General features: G+C 45.4%; 1 protein-coding gene across 2 annotated transcripts in view; it reads left to right on the top strand.

The window, feature by feature from the left end:
• The first annotated feature begins 551 nt into the window (after nt 1-551).
• Nucleotides 552-19,531, top strand: part of ST8SIA6 (ST8 alpha-N-acetyl-neuraminide alpha-2,8-sialyltransferase 6) — a 170,035-nt gene continuing 151,055 nt past the window's right edge. Inside the window, exons 1-2 of one of the 2 annotated variants that reach the window (XM_051820615.2) lie at nt 552-844; nt 1,906-2,004. In XM_051820615.2, coding sequence (XP_051676575.1) covers nt 1,913-2,004 — 92 coding nt within the window. In that variant the 5' untranslated portion in view covers nt 552-844; nt 1,906-1,912. Of the gene's footprint in view, nt 845-879; nt 1,431-1,905; nt 2,005-19,531 lie in introns of those variants that run through there. The other variant, XM_002717418.5, reaches the window with a different exon arrangement.

The raw sequence follows: 19,531 nt of genomic DNA, 5'->3' as shown, positions 1-19,531 counted from the left end.
AATAAGTAAATAAATAAAACAAAAAGCATTTTAGACAAATTAAATTTAACAGAGTTTATTTGAGCAACGAATGATTTACACATCAGGCAACACGCAGCACCGGCAGGAGGTCCAGGGAGCTCTGGCCTGCTGACCACAGGCGGACCATAAAAGCGAAGCATTGGTTTCACCTGGTTATCTACAGCCAGGGGGCCGCTTATTTGAGTATGGCTGTGGTGATCTGGCTGCCTGTGATTGGCTCAAACTTTTGTGCGTTCCCCTTCCAAATTCGGTTCCGGTTCGGTAGGGAAGAGCTCAGAGCCTCGTGCTAGCCGCAGGCTAAGGGACCCTGGCTCCCGCCACAGCCAAGCGCACACTTTTTTTTTTTTTTTTTTTCTTGGAAGTGTCCTATAGTGGGCTCCAGGATCCCTGTCAGCCTACCTCGATTCTGCCCTTGTCATGCAAAAGCAGCCTCAGGTCAGGTAGTCGCCGATAATCAAAAGTAATGGGGCAGAGAGATGTTCCCATAAAAACGATTCACAACACCAGGCAGGGGCAGGATTTGGCCTGCAGGTGGTCGTGTGCCCATTATTAATGACTTCCCGGTCCCGGTATCGATTCTCTGTCGCTCTGAATCTGTTCCCACTCGGTTCCCGGAGCCTCCGAACGCCAAGTCCTCCGGCAGCCTCGGTGCGTGGGAGGGCCGGGTCGAGCGGCTTAGGAGTTTCCAAAGTTTCCAAAGCGGGCCCTTGCTCCTCTTGCTCCCGGCCCTGGCTCTCCCGCGCGGCGACGTGGTCCGGGTTGTGGGGCGAGTGAGAGCGTTAGCCGAGCTTCCGCGGAGGCACACGAGCGCCCCGCTAAAAAGGTGAGGGCGCAGAAAAGTTGGAGCCCAATCAGCACGGGGTTGCGCTCCCGCGCCCCAACCTTCAGGTGACCCCGCGCGGCGGTAGCAGCGGAGGCGGCAGCAGTGGCGGCGGCGGCGGCGGCGGCGGTGGCGACCAGAGCCCGCAGCGGCTCCGAGCGCCTCCGGGAGGACAGGCGGCGAGCACGGCGAATTGTCATCCGGCAGCCGCGCGCAGGGGCCGGGGGCGAGCCGACAGTCAGCCGGGACGCCGCTTCCCCGCTCGTCGCCAAGACCGTGCCTGCCAGGCTACGGGCGCCCCCCCGGGCGTGCGGGCCTCGCCGAGCGCAGTCGTCGCCCCTCGCAGCCGCCTTTAAACACTGGGGCTGTGCGTGGCTGCGGCCGCGGTGGCGGTGGCGGCGGCGGGAGCGGCGAGTCGGGGCCGCCCCGGCTGCGCTTCGCCCCGGCGGCAGCAGCGGCGGCGGCGGCAGTGGCGCCCGTGGCTCAGGATGCGGCCGGGGGGCGCGCCGCTCGCTCTGCTCGCCAGCCTGCTGCTGCTGCTGCTGCTGCGCTTGCTCTGGTGCCCGGCCGACGCTCCTGACAGCTCCAGGTAACCCTCGCGGGCGGCCAGCCGGCGAGTCCCGCTCACCCCGCTGTGCCGGTGCGCCCCGCTGTGCGCCCTGAGCTCCCCAGCGCAGCGACTCTCTCGGGGTGCACGCAGACTTCGGGGAGAAGCCGACGGCCAGTGGTGGCCTGGGGGTGGGAGTGTGGAGTCGCAGAGACACGATCCTGGCACCGAGCAGTGACCGGCGGGGGGCCGAGAGGAACCGGCCAGGGGTGCGATGGCCGCGGGGTGCGTCGTTGCCGGCGAGAGAGCTGCGGAGCGAGACCTCCCCGTCGGGTGCCTGTGATCTGCCTTGTGATTCTGGCTTTCCCTTCCTGCCCACCCTGAGGATTTGTAACCGCGGGGTCGGGGACCTGTCCCGGGAGCCCGAAGCGCGAGGGTGCCCCAGCCAGGCGCCCAGCCCGCCAGCCCGTGGCTCCCCGTGGGGTGTAACAACTTAGTTTTCTCCCTGGTTGTGCAGGCTGTTGATGGAGGAGAGCAGGGAGGCCACCCACGGCACCTTCGCGGCGCTGCGCACCCTCAGTAACCGGGCAATCCCCGTGCCGAGCACGACCAACAGGTACTGGGCGCCGGGCAGGGGTCCCGGGGTCGCGGGCCGGGCTGGGGGCGCGACTGCCCTGAGTGGTCTGCCAGACTTTGAGCGAGTGTGAGTGTGGGTGTGGGTGGCTGAGGGCAGAACTCTTCGCCTTCCCTCAGCCGTGTGAAACCTGTTCCCCGATGTGGATATTGTTGGAACCAGGGGAGCTACAGCAGCTGCACTTAAAAAATGGGCGCGGAGTGTTTTCTCCGCAGTGGTGCGTTGAAAACCCGGGAGAGCGGCAGCTCAGGCTGTCTGTGTTGAGGGATTTGGCTGGTTTGCTTTTTGTTTTGTACGCTGTAAAGTGCACCAGTGTTATAATTCAGCTTCAGAGGATTGGAATTCTTCTGTGTGCGCTCAGTGTTTTGTCCTTAGTGAGCGGGGAGTTAAACATTTTCTTGAGCATTCCTATGAATAGTTATTCATGGGCAGTAATTATTTGTTTTTTTTTTTTTTATCTTTTTCTGATTACAAAAGTGATCCAGCTTAGTGCAGAAAGTTCGATAAACAGGAAGGAAACATAAACAAAAGATAATAATAACTATTTTCTAATCATCAGTATGAAAACTCACAGTCCCACAAGCCAGAGACCATATTCAGGTTGGTTCTGGTCTATATCCTTGCAGTCCTATTGGATGAATAGATACATTTAAAAAAAATCTAGTTGAGACTGTATTTTATAGCTTGTCTTTCACCTGTTTCCCCTTAACAAAGACCTGTGATTGTTATTTCCATTTTCTTCCCAAAGCATTGCTTTTGGTTGTTGCATAATTCATCCTATGAGTGTGCCATGATCTGTGTAACTGATTCCGTTTCTAGATGTTGAGGTTGTTCCCTGGTTTTGTTTTGTTTGCTATCAATGATTCTATCAAACGTGTCCTGGTACATAAATCTGTATCCGTTTCAAAGTAATTGCCCAAGACAGACTGAGAGAAGTTGCTGCACGTTTTACGTTGTAAGGCGCATTACCAAGGGTTGAATCAAGCTGTTTGCACCAGCAGAATGCCTGCTTTAGGCCTCCGTGTTGCTCTTATTATTGCAGTTCTAATAGACAGTCTCCCCTCCTGTTTTTGTCTCCTGCCAATCCCTTTTCCCCTTTGCAAACTTCTGTACATGGTTGACTGCCAGATCTACCTCAGTTTGACCATGTGGCTGGAGGCTTCCTCCCATGACGGTCTGGCATGGCTTAGCAAGGGCCTGGAAGTGTCTGGAAGAGTCCCTCACCTGCCACAAGCTCCTCACTGGAATTTCAGTTTATTAGAGGCACTGAGAAATCCTGGAGTAGCAAAGGCTTTTGAGAAAAATATTGGCCTTGAGTTTTGTTTCATGTTGGGTTGTGTGCAATAGGTAGTCTAGCTTTTTCCTTGAACTGGGAATATTTCAGTTTTTCCTACGTCTTGCTGCTGTTACACAGCTTGGGGTTTCCCTTTTGGGAAAGTTTGAAAGAGTGTTCTCATTAAATGATCTGACGACTGTAGGTCTTTTTTGAGACAGTTTTTAAAATGGATTTTTCAGTTTCTTTTGGCATACTTTTTCTTTTCTTTTTTTTTTTTTTTAAGATTTATTTATTTGTTTGAAAGAGTTACAGAGAGGCAGAGGCAGAAAGAGAGAGAGGGGGGTCTTCCATCTGCTGGTTCACTTCTCAAATGACCCCAATGGCCAGAGCTGGGTTGATCTGAAGCTAGGAGCCAGGAGCTTCTTCTGGGTCCCCCACATGAGTGTAGGGGCTCAAGGACTTGAGCCATCTACTGTTTTCCCGGACCATAGCAGAGAGCTGGATCAGAAGAGGAGCAGTCAGGACTCAAACCAGTGCCCATATGGGATGCCAGCACTGCAGGCTGGGGCTTTGCCTGCTGTGCCACAGTACTGCCCCTGATATATTTCTTTTCTACTTGGCATTCTTTTTGAGCTAACATAGGTAATTTACGTTATTTTCTCAATGTGGTCCATTTTATTGTTTTTTTTTTTTTTAAATCGTACCGTACTACTGTATTTGGTAAAAAAAAAATCCTCTTGAAATCAATCTGAAAAATAATGAAAGACAGAGGTTTTTTACAAACATAGTATCTTCTTAATACTCTATGACTTTGATCATTTGCCTAACATGGATAACATTTTTAATTCACCATATTGCTTTCTTGTGGGCAGAAATTGTAGTTTCTAAATTTTTCTCTAGCTGGTCTGATCTGCCTCAGTGAACCCCTCATCTTGGTGATGACGCTGCTAAGGAATCAGCACTTAAGGAACTACTCTTAGAGGCCAGGCATGATCTAAGCTCCTTACACTTAGAAACTCACTCCTTAAAGAATATTATTCTCATTTGAGAGATGAGGGAATGAGGCACAGGGAGACTAAGTAAATTTCCCGAAGTCACATTGATAAACAGAACATGGAGTCAGCAATGAAAGCCTGGCTATGGGAATCCTTACTTGCACGCTCGTCGCCTTTGGGCTGTTTTGGAACGTGGCCTGTGCGTGTGCTTTGATGTGACGACGGGAGCCACGCTTTGTGACCCCATTTATTCTCTCCCAGGACATCATGTCTTCTCACTGTGAGATGACATCCACTGACGTGAGGGGGAGAGGCTGCAATGATGCAGTGGTGGAATTACCAGGGGGATTCGTGACCTTGGTATCCTGGAGCTCTTCTGATGGCCAGGTTGATTTTAGCCCCTTTCCCTTCTGGTGTCGGCCAGTCAGGAGATATGCAGCTTGTGGTTCATTCCTTTTCCTGAGGTACTGCACCTGCTGGTGCACCCAGCTCTCTTGGCCTCACCTGAGCTCCCACTGATGTTACCTCTCAGGGATCTGATGAAGATCTATCTCACTCAGCTCTGGGTAACCAGCTCCCAGCCACTCTTAGCTGGCCTCCATTGAAACATACCCGAGCTATGCTTGGTTCAGGGAACTAAATATATCAGGGCTTCCCTCTACTTGCCCCACTGAGTAGATGTGACCCCACTGACGGTTGATTTCAAGTTGTGGGACAGCCTAAGAGGTGACGTGTTTCCAGAATCCTAATTGGAGGAGGAAGAGACAGAGTTCTCTCTGTCACTATTGTTACTCCCACCTTTCTCCCTCTGTGCCCAATCTCCCTCCTTCCTTGTTCTCTCCTTCTCCCACTCTTCTCAGCTCTGGAGGGGTACAGCATTCCCTGTTTCACTTTTCTTTGCCCTCATTCAGACCTCTAGATCTGAAGCAAGCAGAGCATTAGTGGTAAATTGGGGAAACCAGAGAAAAGGGTCTTGTTACACTGAGGGGCTGTGTCTTCCAGGTAAGGCCATTCATGTGCTAGCAGGAGAATAAGAGGAGTTTGGAAAATCTCTTGTGGCTGCAGCAAATTCTGTTTTGCTTGCTTAATTGGAATATTCCTGTATCCTTTCCCTTCTCATTCTTTCAGTAAAAAGTCTTAATCTCTGCACCCTCACACAAAGGGTGTTTCACAGGACTAGGGGAGGGTCATGTCTCAGAAGTCAAAAAGGGAAAATATGCTAATCATTTTCAAAATATGACCCTATTACAATGGATTCTTTATGTTTCTAGTAAGCTTTGTCAAAGTCTGTAATTGGTTTGCTTGTTTTTCAGACAATCAACTCTTGGATTTACCTCTCGATTCTGATGTATTTCCAGGTTCAGTGTTCGTTGCTTTAGTTTGTACACCCCCCTGCCCTGCCACAGTAGGTAGGGACAGTAGGGATCTCATTCATCCATTCATGTGTGTCATTAATTAGATGACGAGGCATTTGTCTCCCTTAAGAGAGGCGTAGTTACTCCACTGGTTACCAAGTTTGTATTTTAAAATACTCCTTTTCCCCACTTAATGTCTTTAAATGAATACTTGATTAATTTATGTTGTTTTCCTTTGTAATAAAAATATTTAATACTATGAATTTTCTTCTGAATGCAGCTTTGGACTTGTTGAATTTTTATACAAGATGTTCAGATTTTTTAAAAAGATTCTAATTTTTTATAATTATATTTAAATTAAATTTTTTTATTTGAAGTTATTGAGATTACTTTTACATTTCCAAGTGATTGGGCTGTTTTCTTTTAATTTACTGTTTATTAAAATAATATTAATTTCATTTTTTATTATGAAAGAAATCTAATAAAATACTGGAATAGTGTTACAACTGAGTTGCCAGATAGGCAGTGCTTAGAAGTGAGGGGTTGGATTATTGTGAAGTTGATGAGATGGCCAATACAGGTCTGCGAAGCCAGCTGATTTGGCATTCTAGGGTCTCTTGATGAGAACTATCTGTGCTGGCTATGGGTGGGCACCCTGTAATGACAGCCACTCATTTGACTTAATTCCAAAGCATGAACCACAGTGTTTATCAGCTGTGGCTGGCTGGACTTTTCGGGATGACAGCAGCTGTTCTTTGAGTGTCTGGGTTAGTTGGTGCTTGTTAAATTGGCTGATTGTGATGATTTGCACTGTGAATTTGTTTTTATAGACAGATCTCCATTTTTATACACAGGTTGCTCTGCTGTTTGCCATAACAGCATTTCCCTCTACTTCCAGTCATGCTTTCTCCCTGCAGAAGGACTTGGGACTTTTCCCTGTTTGGGAATTGACTGGGCAGAGAGCTGACATCAATTGCATTATGTCCCAGTTCACACGGTGGGAGAGAGTGCCTTTTAGAGGTTTTTATTGTATGTTTTTAGATGAACACAAAGAAAAGGAAAATCACTTGTCATGTCAACACCCCAAAGATACCATTTTGTGTTACCTTTTCAGTATTTCTTATGCGTATACCTAGTAATTTTATTACATGTATTTTGATGTCAGTAACACTATTTTATTTTATTTTTTAAAAAAGATTTATTTATTTTATTTGAAAGTCAGAGTTACACAGAGAGAGAAGGAGAGACAGAGAGAAAGAGGTCTTCCACCTGCTGGTTCACTTCTCATATGGCCGCAACAGCCGGAGCTGCACTGATCTGAAGCAAGGAGCTTCTTCTGGGTCTCCCATGTGGATGCAGGGGCCCAAGGACTTGGCCATCTTGTACTGCTTTCCCAGGCCATAGCAGAGAGCTGTATTGGAAGTGGCACAACCAGGTCTCGAACCGGTGCCCATATGGGATGCCAGCACTGCAGGAGGCAGCTTTACCTGCTACACCACAGCACCAGCCCCAACACTTTATTTATTTAAAAAAATAATATCTGTACTTCTCTCCATGCCATTAGTATTCTCTGCACATAATTTTTAGAGTATGGCATTTGAATGTACTCATGTATTATAATTTTTCTTTCCTTTTGTACACTTGGGTTCTTTCTTATTTTTGATTTTGATTTAAACTATAATAGGAATGACTTTAGATCCTTAAATGCATTTCTCATTATTTAGATAAATTCCTAGAAGTGTAGCAGCTGCATCAAAAAATAAATGAAATTTTAATGCATTGCTCTGACTTGTCCAGTAATTTATTATAATAGTTGTTCCAATTTATACCCCTTTTAGCAGCCTCTGAAAGTAATAATTGACTCAAACTATTTTTTATATTATGCATTACAATTTTGTTTTTTTTTTAGGTTTTATTTGTTATTTGAGAGGTGGAGGTACAGTCAGAGAGAGGGAGAGACAGAGGGAAAGGTCTTCCATCTGCTGGTTCACTCCCCAAATGGCCACAATGGTCAGAGCTGAGCTGATTGGAAGCCAGGAGCCAGGAGCTGCTTCTGGGTTTCTCATGTCGGTGCAGGGGCTCAAGGACTTGGACCATCTTCCACTGCTTTCCTGGACCATAGCAGAGAGCTGGATCAGAAGAGGAGCATCTGAGACTCAAACTGATGCCCATATGTGATGCTGGCCTTGTAGGCAGAGGCTTAGCCTACTGTGCCGTAGCACCAGCCTCTGTGCATTAGAATTTACAAAAAAACTTGAAAAAATATTTATTTATTTATTTATTTATTTATTTATTTGAAAGAACTGTAGAGAGAGAGGGAGACACACACACACACACACGCACACACACACACAGAGAGAGAGAGAGAGAGAGAGAGAGATCTTCCTTCTGCTGGTTCACTCCCCAAATGGCTGCAATGGCCCGGGCTGGACCAGGACAAAGCCAGGGTCCAGGAGCTTCATCTGGGTTTCTCAGGTGGATGCAGGAGCCCAAGGACTTGTGCCATCCTCCGATGCCTTCCTGGGTACATTAGCAGGAGCTGAGTTGGAAGCATAGCAGCTGGGATTCACCAGTGCCCATTTGGGATGTCAGTGCTATGGCCCAGTGTTGGCCCCCCATGAAATTATTTTCTAATTTCATCCTCAAGAAGATTTTTGTTGGCCATTTATATTTTTAATTTTCCAAATTGGCTTTTCATACCATTGCACCTTTTTTCATCAAAATATTCTATTTTCCTTTTGACTTACAAGAGGTCTATAAATATCAAAAGTCTAAATTGCACCTAGCATACATTTCGGTGGATTTATAGTTAAATTAATATTTAAATATGTTTGTGCTTAATTAATCTGTAGATGTTTTTACCCCTTCCATTTTCTGTTTTCTTTATCAAGTCTGCTTTTGAATGGGTAATACCCTGAGAGTGGATATTACTCCCCTCTTTTAAAAATATTTAATTTGAACATTAATCAGTCAATAACTTATTCTGGAGTGTGGCAAAAAGGGTGAGCTTTTATTGTTACTATTATTTTATTATATACTTTCTCCATTGAAAAGTACTTTTTAATTTCAATCAAGTGTTGGTTTAAAATTGAGAAATACTATATAGATTCTCTTTTCAGTTCTTAAAATTTGTCATTTAAATGATCCTCTCCCCGTTTCTTATTTCCTTCTTGTTCAGTTGGCTTAAGTCTTCTCATATTTTAACCTTGGAATATAGATGACAGTCTTTCTGAAACTTCAGATATTTGATGACCAATTCTCACTTTTCATGCTTGAGTACTGAGTTGTTGGATCATAGCTTCACTTTTTTTTTTTATTTTGTTCTTTAAACTTCTATAGACATTGTTCTTCTATTATTAAGCATTTAGGGCCCTGGAAAAGAAACAAAGACAATTTTACATATTTTTTTTTTAAAAAGTAATGCATTTCATTATTTTTTTGGATCCTGACAATTTGTATTTAACATTTTAAAAACTCATGGTGCTATGTCTACACAGTGTTCTCTTGATTAATTTTGTCTAAGTTTTTTTAAAAATATATTTGAGAGATTGACAGACAGACACACACATACACACACACACACAGCTACTCTACCATTTGGTTCACTCCCCAGATGTCCACAAGGACCTGGTCTAGACGAGGTCATAGCCAGGATCTGGGAACGCGGTCTGCATTTCCCGAATGGATGGCAAGGACACAACTGCTTGTTACCTGCTGTCTCCCAGAATGTGTATCAGCAGGAAGTGGGAATTGGGAGCTGAGCCGGGGCTCAAACCAAGGCTCTCCGGTGTGGCATGTTGGCAGCCCAAGTGGTGTCACAGTTACTATGGCGGATGCCCACCCCTGTAAACTTTTTTAATATCCAGTCCAGTTATTTTTAAATTCAGAAAAAAGATTGTATTATTTCTTTGATTCTTTTATGTATTCCACACATTCTGGCTGTATTTGTTGAGGTGGATTTTCATTTTCTGCTACATAGCTGTCAATCTCGCCTCCCCACCACCTACTCCCCATGTAAGTAACGTCATTTCTCTTCTAGAATTCAGTTTTCTTTGTCCTTTTCCTCTGCCTTGTGGGATGGCTTCTCAAATTTGTCCTATGCATCGGTGAATTATTTTTTGATAACATCACTTCCCTGTTTTGCCTTATCTAAAACAGTAAATCAAGTACATGTTTATTCTTTCTACTTCCAACCTGCACCTTATCATATCAGTTTGCATCTCAGAAAGCGTTGAAGTAACTTTTAATTCTCACATTCCATTTCTTCTTTCATGTTTTTCTTGTACGTTATTGAAAACATGAAGCAAAAGCGTTTTAGAGATTTCTGCCATTTCTTGTAAATATTTTTCAATGGTATGATTTTTCTCTGCAATACTCTTTTCTCCCATTATAGAATATTTTCATAAGTTTTACGATTTTTGGTTTTTCATTTTGAATTTATGTATCCGCAAATGACGACTCCTATCACTGGCTTGGTGCTCATCAGAGTGGAGGCCTGAGGACCCCTTGCACCACTCCCAGGGCGGAAAGATCCCCCTTGGCAGAGCATATGCCAGATGAAAGCCCGAGCCACGGAGCACTTGTGGCACAGGACGTACAATATAGAGCACTTGCATGGTGGTGCTGCGGGTTGAGCCTCTGCCTGGGATACCAACATTCCATATTGGAGTACTGGTTCGAGTCTCAGCTTTTCTGCTTCAGATCCTGCTTCCTGCTAATGATCCTGGGAAGCAGCATGTGGTGACTCAAGTGCTTGGACCTCCACCACCCCTGTAGGAGACCTGGATGCAGTTCCTGGCTCTTGACTTCAGCCTGGCTTGGCCCTGGCTTTTGTGAGCATTTGGGGAGTGAACCAGCAGATGGAAAATCAGCCTCTCTCTCTCTCTCTCTCTCTCTCTCTCTTTCTTTCTCTTTCTCTTTCTCTTTCTCTTTCTCTTTCTCTTTCTCTTTCTCTCCTTCTGTATCAGTCTGCCTTTCATATAAAGGAATAGACAAACCTTTAAAAAATACACACAACATAGAGTCTACTGATTTGAGTTTTAGAGACCAGCCCCGAAAACTGTCTGTCGCTCTCCTGCCCATCAGAAAGCTCACTTCTTTTTGGACTTCAGCTGCCGCCAGCAATAATGCAGGGCAGAAGTCACACAAAACCCGAGTGGCCTGGACTCGCCGGGCACTCCCGGTGTCCACTACCCCGTGTATGAGGCCGTGCTCACCGATCGAGTCTCCTTCCTGCTCCCTGCATCCCATCCCTGTTGTACTACATACTGGGTATGAAATCCAGCTATAATCTCAGGAGGATGCAGAAAGGGAGCAAGGACTGGGCACCTGCCCTGCCAGCATGCAGAGGACCCTCCTGCCACAGGATGCAAGCGGGTGCTCTCCTGTGTGGGAGACGCTACCTGATTTTCTCCTGGAGGCAGACTCTCAATTCCCAGGAACAGCAGTGGGAGGAGAATCCTCCCTGACCCTGCTCTGTTTCTGAGGTGAAGGTTCACATTAGCTGCCGGTCCGTCCTCCACGCAGTTCCCTATCCACTCCTGCAAATAGTATTTCCTCCCTGCCACACGTTGCTGCCACAGCGGATGTGTTGCCATAGCAGTGTGTGCTTGTCATTTTGTGTAGACTTGTGTACATTGGTACGAATATAAATAGTCTGGAGGAGGGGAAACCAGGCCCTGTTGACTGTCTACTGTCTTATCCTGAAAGTTGGTACAGTGTTTTATTGGACAGTTTTTGGTGTATATGTTCTTGCTGGGATCGTAACTGCAGGCTTCAGAAAATTCAATGTGAATGTGAGCTTGAGCTTGGAGAACTCTGAAACGGGGAGGTTTCCCCTCCCTTCTCCTCTCCTCTCCATCCCACCCCCTAAAAGATGAAGGCTGTTGGATTTACCTTCCAACGGCAGTTCAAGCTTTTCCACTTGCTTTTAGAAATAGTGGTGCTAATCTGTGCCCTGAGTTTTGAAATTTGAAACGCTTGACAGTTGCCCCGAGTCTGGTTTCTGAAAAACTTTGCAATGATGCTTGACATCTTTCATTCTGCTGCTTTATCCGCCTCCTAATTCTCTGTCTTCATTGCGAAGCTCGGGAGGGATGGCCCCTGGTTCCGCTCCGCTGTCACTTTCCTCCTTGCTGTCTCCATTGGAAGGCGGCTTCCCCGGCTGGCAGTTCTCAGCGCTGCATCACCTTGGTGGCGGCCCTGGACTGGGACCGCTGTTGGGGCAGCTGTTTCGGTGTGTGTGGGGGTCACTCCCAGGTGTCCATGAATGCATTGCCAGGTGGACAGCAGAGCCAGGGAGAGCCCGAGGGACACCAAGAAATGTCTCGCTCTCCCCTTTGCTTTGTGGGGAGGTGGGTGAGGAGGGCAGGAGTTCATGCAGAAATGGTGTATGAACAGCCTGCCTCATTCCAGCGCTTGCTGGAAGGGAAAATCTTCTTTTCTGTCGCACCCAGTGAGTTCATTTCCCTTCACAAAGAGGCTGGGGTGTTGTTTTTTATAAACTGAGAGGCAACGCGGGGCAGGCAGCGCTGTTCGCACCATGCACGTCAAAGCGACGGTGGTTACATCTCAACTTAAATCAAGCTGCTTTGTGTTTTCTGGCTGTGGATAGGGCTTCACCATCCCCTTAATAGACATTTTCCTCAGGCCAGCAGACACCAGGATGGATTTAAAAGAAGAGAAGCCTCCACTGGTTGGCCGAGGGGCGAAGCGATCTTCTGGGGGTGGGGAGAGAGCAGCACAAATGGTTTCGGGCAGCAGAAGTAATGAGATGGGAGGCTTGGGCACAGCAGGTGGGATATGAAGAGCAGAAAAGGAAATGAATGTGTCTCCTCTTCTGCCAGGCACAGAGATTCTGGGTTTGGAGTTCCTGGTCTTCAGCGGCTCTGTGGCTTAAAGGTGCAGGGGTTCAACAAGCTCTCATTCTGGGGGCAGAAGGAGAAACCCTTTAAAGAGTCACTGATGCTTTGGGTCAAGTTGAACAAAGTGCTCCTGTTTCCTGCTGCCTTGTTTTCTGTACTCTTGCCACAGAAAGGATGGTTATTTTCATAATATTTATGTGGAGACACAGGAAGTCAGCTTGACCAGGGCCGTGAAGTCCATCTTTTCTACACTTTTAGATTTAAAAAATACATTTTTTTCATCAAGTAATTTGAATGATTTGTACATGCTGTAATCAGTCAGTAGTGCTTGAGAACATTCCTATCCATGGGCACAATTATGTCTAAAGATAATTTTGTAGGGCACAACCTGTGCTTTTGCACTTTTTGTAAAATCATTCCCATTATCTTGTTCTCTTGTTGGTAGTTATTGCAAATTGCTCATACAGTGAGATTCTCTATCACAGTTTTTAAATTGTAGCATTGCAAGAAATTGAGGTTGTAAAGACTTTATTAATTTTGCAAATAATTAAAGCATTTGACTGGTTGCTTAGTTGGAATGGCTGGAAGACATGCAGGTTTTATTTTTTTTTAAATTAAGATTCATTTATTTACTTGAAAAGTTAAGAGTTACAGAAAGAGAGGAAGAGACAGATGGAGAGACAACTTCTAGCCACTGGTTCACTCTCCAGATGACTGCAATAGCTGGTGCTGGGCCAGGCCGAAGCCAGGAGCCAGGAGCTTCTTCCAGATCTCCCACATGGGTAGCAGGAACCCGAGGACTTGGGCCATCTTGTACTGCTTTTCCAGGTGCATTAGCAGGGAGCTGGATTGGAAGTGGAGCAGCTGGGACTCCAGCCTACTCCCATGTGGGATGCCAGCATTGCAGATGGTGGCTTTCCCCTCTGTGCCACAGTGCCAACCCTCTAGCTTTGCTATCTGGACATACTTGGACATATTTTTGTGTCTCTGACTTGGAAATTCAGGTCATTCCATTTTTGCTTTGGGGATACCGAACTAATTCTGGCTTCTATGTCTGGGGAATATCATTCATGCAGTAGTCTACCATTTTGTGAAGTCCATGTCTTATCTGTCTGTTTCATCACTGTATCCTCACTCCAGTAGTATCTTCAGAAAGTTCACATAAATGCCTATTATGAAAAAACTATGCAACTGGATGTCAGAAATTTATTTTGCACCCAAATAAGCTTATCTTTTAATTCCATTTTTTCTCAGACTCTTTGAAGTACCATCCTGTAATCCACAGCATCAGATGTTGGGTATTTGGGTCCTCTGGCCTTGGCCTTGGTTAGATTTTGGTAGTAGGGTGTTACTCCACCATGTTGCATTGTGAGACAGACACATAGGGAGCACTCCACGGTAAAATAGCAGTGATGATCAAACCTGGGCTAACAGTTGTGTGCTTGTGTGTGAGCAAATAAAACAAAATATTGTACTTGGAAGAGGATGAATTAAACCTGTGGGGTTGAAAACTCCTATCTGTGATCATTTCTGAAAGGGAAAACAGATGCACTTAAGGAATTTGAATAAGCAGAGATAAAATCTCATGATATTTGTGCTTAGAATTTTTTAATAAAAAATTTAGGGATTAATGATTATGTATCTTTTCAGTCAGTGTTAGCATCCTTGCTTCTGTGGGTTTTTGAACACTTTGAAAAACCAAAGATCAGTGGAAACTTTTATAGAAATGTAGCTTTAGATAAACAACGATTAAAAAAATGCATTTCCAAAGCAAAAATTCAGTGTCATTCAAGGTTATGCTGGACTGCTGTGGGAAGGTCCTTTTAAACAAAAATGACATATGCTAAGCTAGGAGGTCTCCAACAATTGATTTTATGGTAAATTATTACTCATGTATGCAAATCATAGGCTGGTTTCTTACAGAAAGCCAAAGAACCTGAATAACCTTGGTTTTTGAGCACTGGGTAAGATTTTCTCCAATTTCCTTGAGAATTTGTTTTTGTGAGAATGAGAAGTAACACATTTAAAAGATTGTCTTATCATCTCTACTATGAAAACAATAAAAATCAAAGTAGAGCTGCTGTGTGGGGATAATTTCCAAGGTGGAAGTTTCAGAAACGTTTTTAATAAATGTGATTTTATTGAGTGTGACAGAGTCTTTCAAATGAAACTTAATTAAATTAATTAGCAAATTGAGAGGTGGTACTTCCAGATGGTGGAGTGAGGATAGTTTTTTCAACAAATGGTGCTGGAATGATTGGATCTCCATATGCAAAGGCGTAAGTGTCTTTGTCCATTTTCTGCTGCTATAACAGAATTTCACAGATATGGTTATGTATAAAAAACAGGTTTTTGGGTTCATGATTTTAGAGTCTGGGAAATCCAGGCACGTGGCGTGGCCTCGGGCTAGTGTTCTCCTATTACATTATTCCATGGCTGGAAAGTAGGAGCCCAAGCCAGTGCATGTGAAAGAGAGAGCACCAGGGAGAGAATTGATTTTAAAACAACCTGTCCTTGGAATAACCTACTCTCTCCCGCAGTAATGACATTGAACCATTCTTGAGGGCTCTGCCCTCCTGACACAATTTAGGCACCACCACCCCATACTGTTGTATTAGGGGGTCAAGTTTCTAACACAAGAATTTGGGGAGCACAGTCCAATCATAGCAGTATGTTTCTGCTCTGACCTCACACCATATACAAAATATTATCTCAACATAGATTATAGAATTAAGAAATAAAACTTATGAAAGGAAGCAAAAATTTTATGACTTGGATCAGATAGAGTTCTTAGCTACAACATCAAATGCAATATCAATAAAAAAACTGGGGCTGGGGCTGGGGCTGGCACTGTGGCGTAGCGGGTTAATGCCCTGGCCTGAAGCACTGGCATCCCATATGGGCACCAGTTTGAGACCCGGCTGCTCCACTTCCTATCCAGCTCTCTGCTATGGCCTGGGAAATTAGTGGATGATGGCCCAAGGCCTTGGGTTCCTGCACCCATGTGGGAGACCCGGAAGAAGCTCCTGGCTCCTGGCTTCAGATCGGCGTAGCTCCAGCTGTTGCGGCCAACTGGGGAGTAAACCAGCAGATGGAAGACCTTTCTCTCTCTCTCTCTCTCTCTCTCTCTCTCTGCGCCTCTCCTCTCTCTGTGTAACTCTTTCAAATAAAAAAAAAAAATCCAAATAATTCCCAGAGGAGGACACACACACACACACACACACACACTCAGCCCTGCTACCTGAAAACCCTTCCAGGGAGTTTTTTAAAAAAAAAAACTGGGGCCAGCACTGTGGTGCAGTAGGTTAATCCTCCACCTGCAGTGCCAGCATCCCATGTGGTTGCTGGTTCGTGTTGCAGCTGCTGCTCTTCTGATCCAGCTCTCTGCTATGGCCTGGGAAAGCAGTAGAAGATGGCCCAAGCCCAATGGCCCTGCACCCACATGGGAGACCCAGAAGAAGCTCCTGGCTCCTGGCTTCAGATCTGCCCAGCTTAGGCCACTGTGGCCATTTGGGGAGTGAACCAGCAGATTGAAGACCTCTCTCTCTGTTTTTCCTTCTCACTGTCTGCAACTGTACCTCTCAAATAAAGAAATAAAATCTTAAAAAGAAAAAAGAAAAACTGATTTTATTTTATCAAAATTAAACACTCTTGTGCTTCAACATATACAATTAAGAATATAAAAAGCCAAGCCACAGGCTAGAAGAAAATATTTATAGATTATTTATCTGATAAGATACTTGTATCCAACATATATGAAGAACTGTTACAAGTCAATGACAAAAAGGCAACCCAGTTTATTTTTTTTTATTTTTTTATTTTTTTTGACAGGCAGAGTGGACAGTGAGAGAGAGAGACAGAGAGAAAGGTCTTCCTTTGCCGTTGGTTCACCCTCCAATGGCCGCCGCGGCCAGCGCGCTGCGGCCAGCGCACTGCGCTGATCCGATGGCAGGAGCCAGGAGCCAGGTGCTTTTCCTGGTCTCCCATGGGGTGCAGGGCCCAAGCACCTGGGCCATCCTCCACTGCACTCCCTGGCCACAGCAGAGAGCTGGCCTGGAAGAGGGGCAACCGGGACAGAATCCGGCACCCCAACCGGGACTAGAACCCGGTGTGCCGGTGCCGCTAGGCGGAGGATTAACCTAGTGAGCCGCGGCGCCGGCCTAGGCAACCCAGTTTAAAAAGTTGAATAGGCACTTCAGAAGAAGATACACATATGGCTCATATGCACATGGAAAAATGTTTAGCAGGTCCAGTGCTGTGGCATAGCGGGTAAAGCCGCTGCCTGCATTGCCAACATCCCATTTGGGCGCCGGTTTGAGACCTGGCTGCTCCACTTCCCATCCAGCTCTCTGCTGTGGCCTGGGAAAGCTGTAGAAGATGACCCAAGTCCTTGGGCCTCTGCACCTGTGTTGGAGACCCGGAAGAAGCTCCTGGCTCCTGGCTTTGGATTGGTACAACTCCAGCCATTGCAGCCATCTGGGGGAATGAACCAGCGAAAGGAAGACCTCTCTCTCTCTCTCTCTCTCTCTCTCTCTCTCTGTTTTTCTCTCTTCCTCTGCCTCTCTGTAACTCTGCCTTTCAAATAAATCAGTAAATCTTTAAAAATAATAAAGAAAAATGTTTATCATCATTAGTTGATAAGGACATGCAAATCAAAACGCCAGGATTCTACTTCACACCTTCTACGGTGGCTTTTATAGCGACTCCACCATGACATGGAGAGTCTGTCTCCCAAGGTTAGGTTGTAATGCTGAAGCTCATGACAGAAGTCATTTGGTATGATCACAGAAAGGTTTATCACTCACATAGGCAAGGAAGTACCGGAGTGGGAGGGTGTGCTGTCCATAAGAAGTTCTCAATTACAGCATAGAGCCAGTGCACAGTAATTTTGTAAACTCCGTGTGAATTTATGGAAGCTTTAAGACCTTGAGGCAAAGGTTTCCACTTGAGAAATAATTAATTTAAAAGGTGGCTGAAAGTCAGTATCCCTTTGCTCCAGGATTTGTGAAATTATTTCTTATTATTCTGAAAGCCATGGGAATTGTCATCCGAATCCTGTAGTAATCCCCCAATTCAATAGCTGTAATGAAGTGCAGCCAGAGCCATCATCCTATTTAAGAGTGAGGGCAGTTGGACTATTTTAAGATCTTTCTTTCCTGCTTGGAAGATCCATACAGAGTTCTAACAAGTTGAGTTTGTGTTATAGAATTAGAAATACCTACACTTGTGTTCCCATGCTTTGCAGGAACTGCTGTAAAGATACTTGGGTGCTCTTCAGGTTCAAATGCACCATTTCCCATCGGGGATGGGCCTCAGTGTGCCACATGGTGACAGCTGTGCTTCACACATGGTTCACGCCGACACATTGGAGTTCGGGTGGAACAAGCCTTTTAGGATTGTGTGAGAGGCGACAGACATATTGGGAGAAAGGCTGCACTGGAGGTCCAAAGACACAACCACTTTGGAAGTTTGGTAGTTTTTTGAAAAATTAAACACATACTTGTCATTTTTAGAAAATATTTATTTATTTGAAAGGCAGAGCTACAGAGAGGCAGAGGCAGAAAGAGAGAGAGAGAAAGAGAGAGAAAGAGAGAGAGCGAGCTTCCATCTGCTGGTTCACTCCCCAAATGGCTGCAGTGGCTGGAGCTGAGCCAATCTGAAGCCAAAGCCAGGAGCTTCTTCGGGGTCTCCCATACGGGTGCAGGGGCCCAAGGAGTTGGGCCATGTACTGCTTTCCCAGGCCATAGCAGAGAGCTGGATCAGAAGTGGAGCAGCCAGGACTCCAACCGGCACCCATGTGGGATGCCAGTGCTGCAGGCGTCAGCTTTCACCTGCTATGCCACAGTGCCAGCCCTACATACTTGTCATTTAAGCTATAAGTTCCACTTCTAGGTAACTCCCCAAGATAAATAAAAACCTATGCCCATGTGAATGTCTTCTATGTGAACACTTGCATCAGTATTATTCATAGTAGGGAAACAATGGGAACAGTCTGAATGCCCATCAGCTGGTGAATGGATAAATACAATGTTGCATTATCAATTCATGAAAAACTACTCAGTGATAAAAAAGAATGAAAGACTGATGCATACTGAAACATCTACAAACAGATGAGCCTCAAAAGCATGCTAAGTGAAAGAAGCCAGACCCAAAATAATAGGACATGGAAATAAAAAGCAGATCAGTCATTGGTTGAGGTTCAGAGTTTGAACTGGGATTGACTACAAATGGCTACCAGGGACTTGTCTGAGGTAATGGAAATGCTTTCAAACTGGGCTGTGGTGATGGTTGCATCACTGTGTATAAAGTTGGTAAATAGCATTTAATAGTGCACTTAAACTTATTACCTGTAGGAAATTTTGTGATAAAACACACACATTTTTGCCTGTGGTTTTGGTCAGTGTGGGCATGTATAGGCTTCGCATTAGTGTAAGTAGATATGTGGTAGGTTTAAAATCTTGGAAGCTGAGGTATGGAAGAAAGGTAGTATTATTGAGATATGCAGAGGGTTTAAGCATTTTTAAACATCACCAAATTTTTTTAAAGTTCCCTTTGATTATCTACATAATTATCAGTGATATCCTGAGGTGAGACATAGACGGATGTGCAAAGTTCTCCGTTAGCATTCGAATTTCCTATGTTCCCCTGGCCCTTTTCTCTAAGTGGTTCAAGTCAGGTTTGAAATGCTCTTTATGTAAGGCAAGGAAGAGTCACCCATAGTTGCCTGTGATGTGTAGGGCGCATACTCATGTTCAGTAGAATCCAACAGGATTAGCAATTATTGAGCTTTTACCAATGTGCCAGGTTCTAGCAGCTTTGAATGTCTGATTTCATTTAGTTCTACTGCAGTGTTATCATGCAGCACTATCAATGTTTCCATTTCACAGAAAGGAAAACCAAGCTTCCGAGGGGCTGGCTGCTTGTCCCAGGCCACTTGGCTGATAGGGCCCTTGACTTTGGGCTGTGCTACTCATGCCCTTTGGATCCAGGAGGAGAAATAGGGGTGAGGCTCAGAGCATC

The sequence above is a fragment of the Oryctolagus cuniculus genome, chromosome 13 (assembly GCF_964237555.1).
Source record: "Oryctolagus cuniculus chromosome 13, mOryCun1.1, whole genome shotgun sequence".
In the NCBI taxonomy this organism is placed as follows: domain Eukaryota; kingdom Metazoa; phylum Chordata; class Mammalia; order Lagomorpha; family Leporidae; genus Oryctolagus; species Oryctolagus cuniculus.
This window is presented reverse-complemented; position numbering and strand designations above follow the sequence as displayed.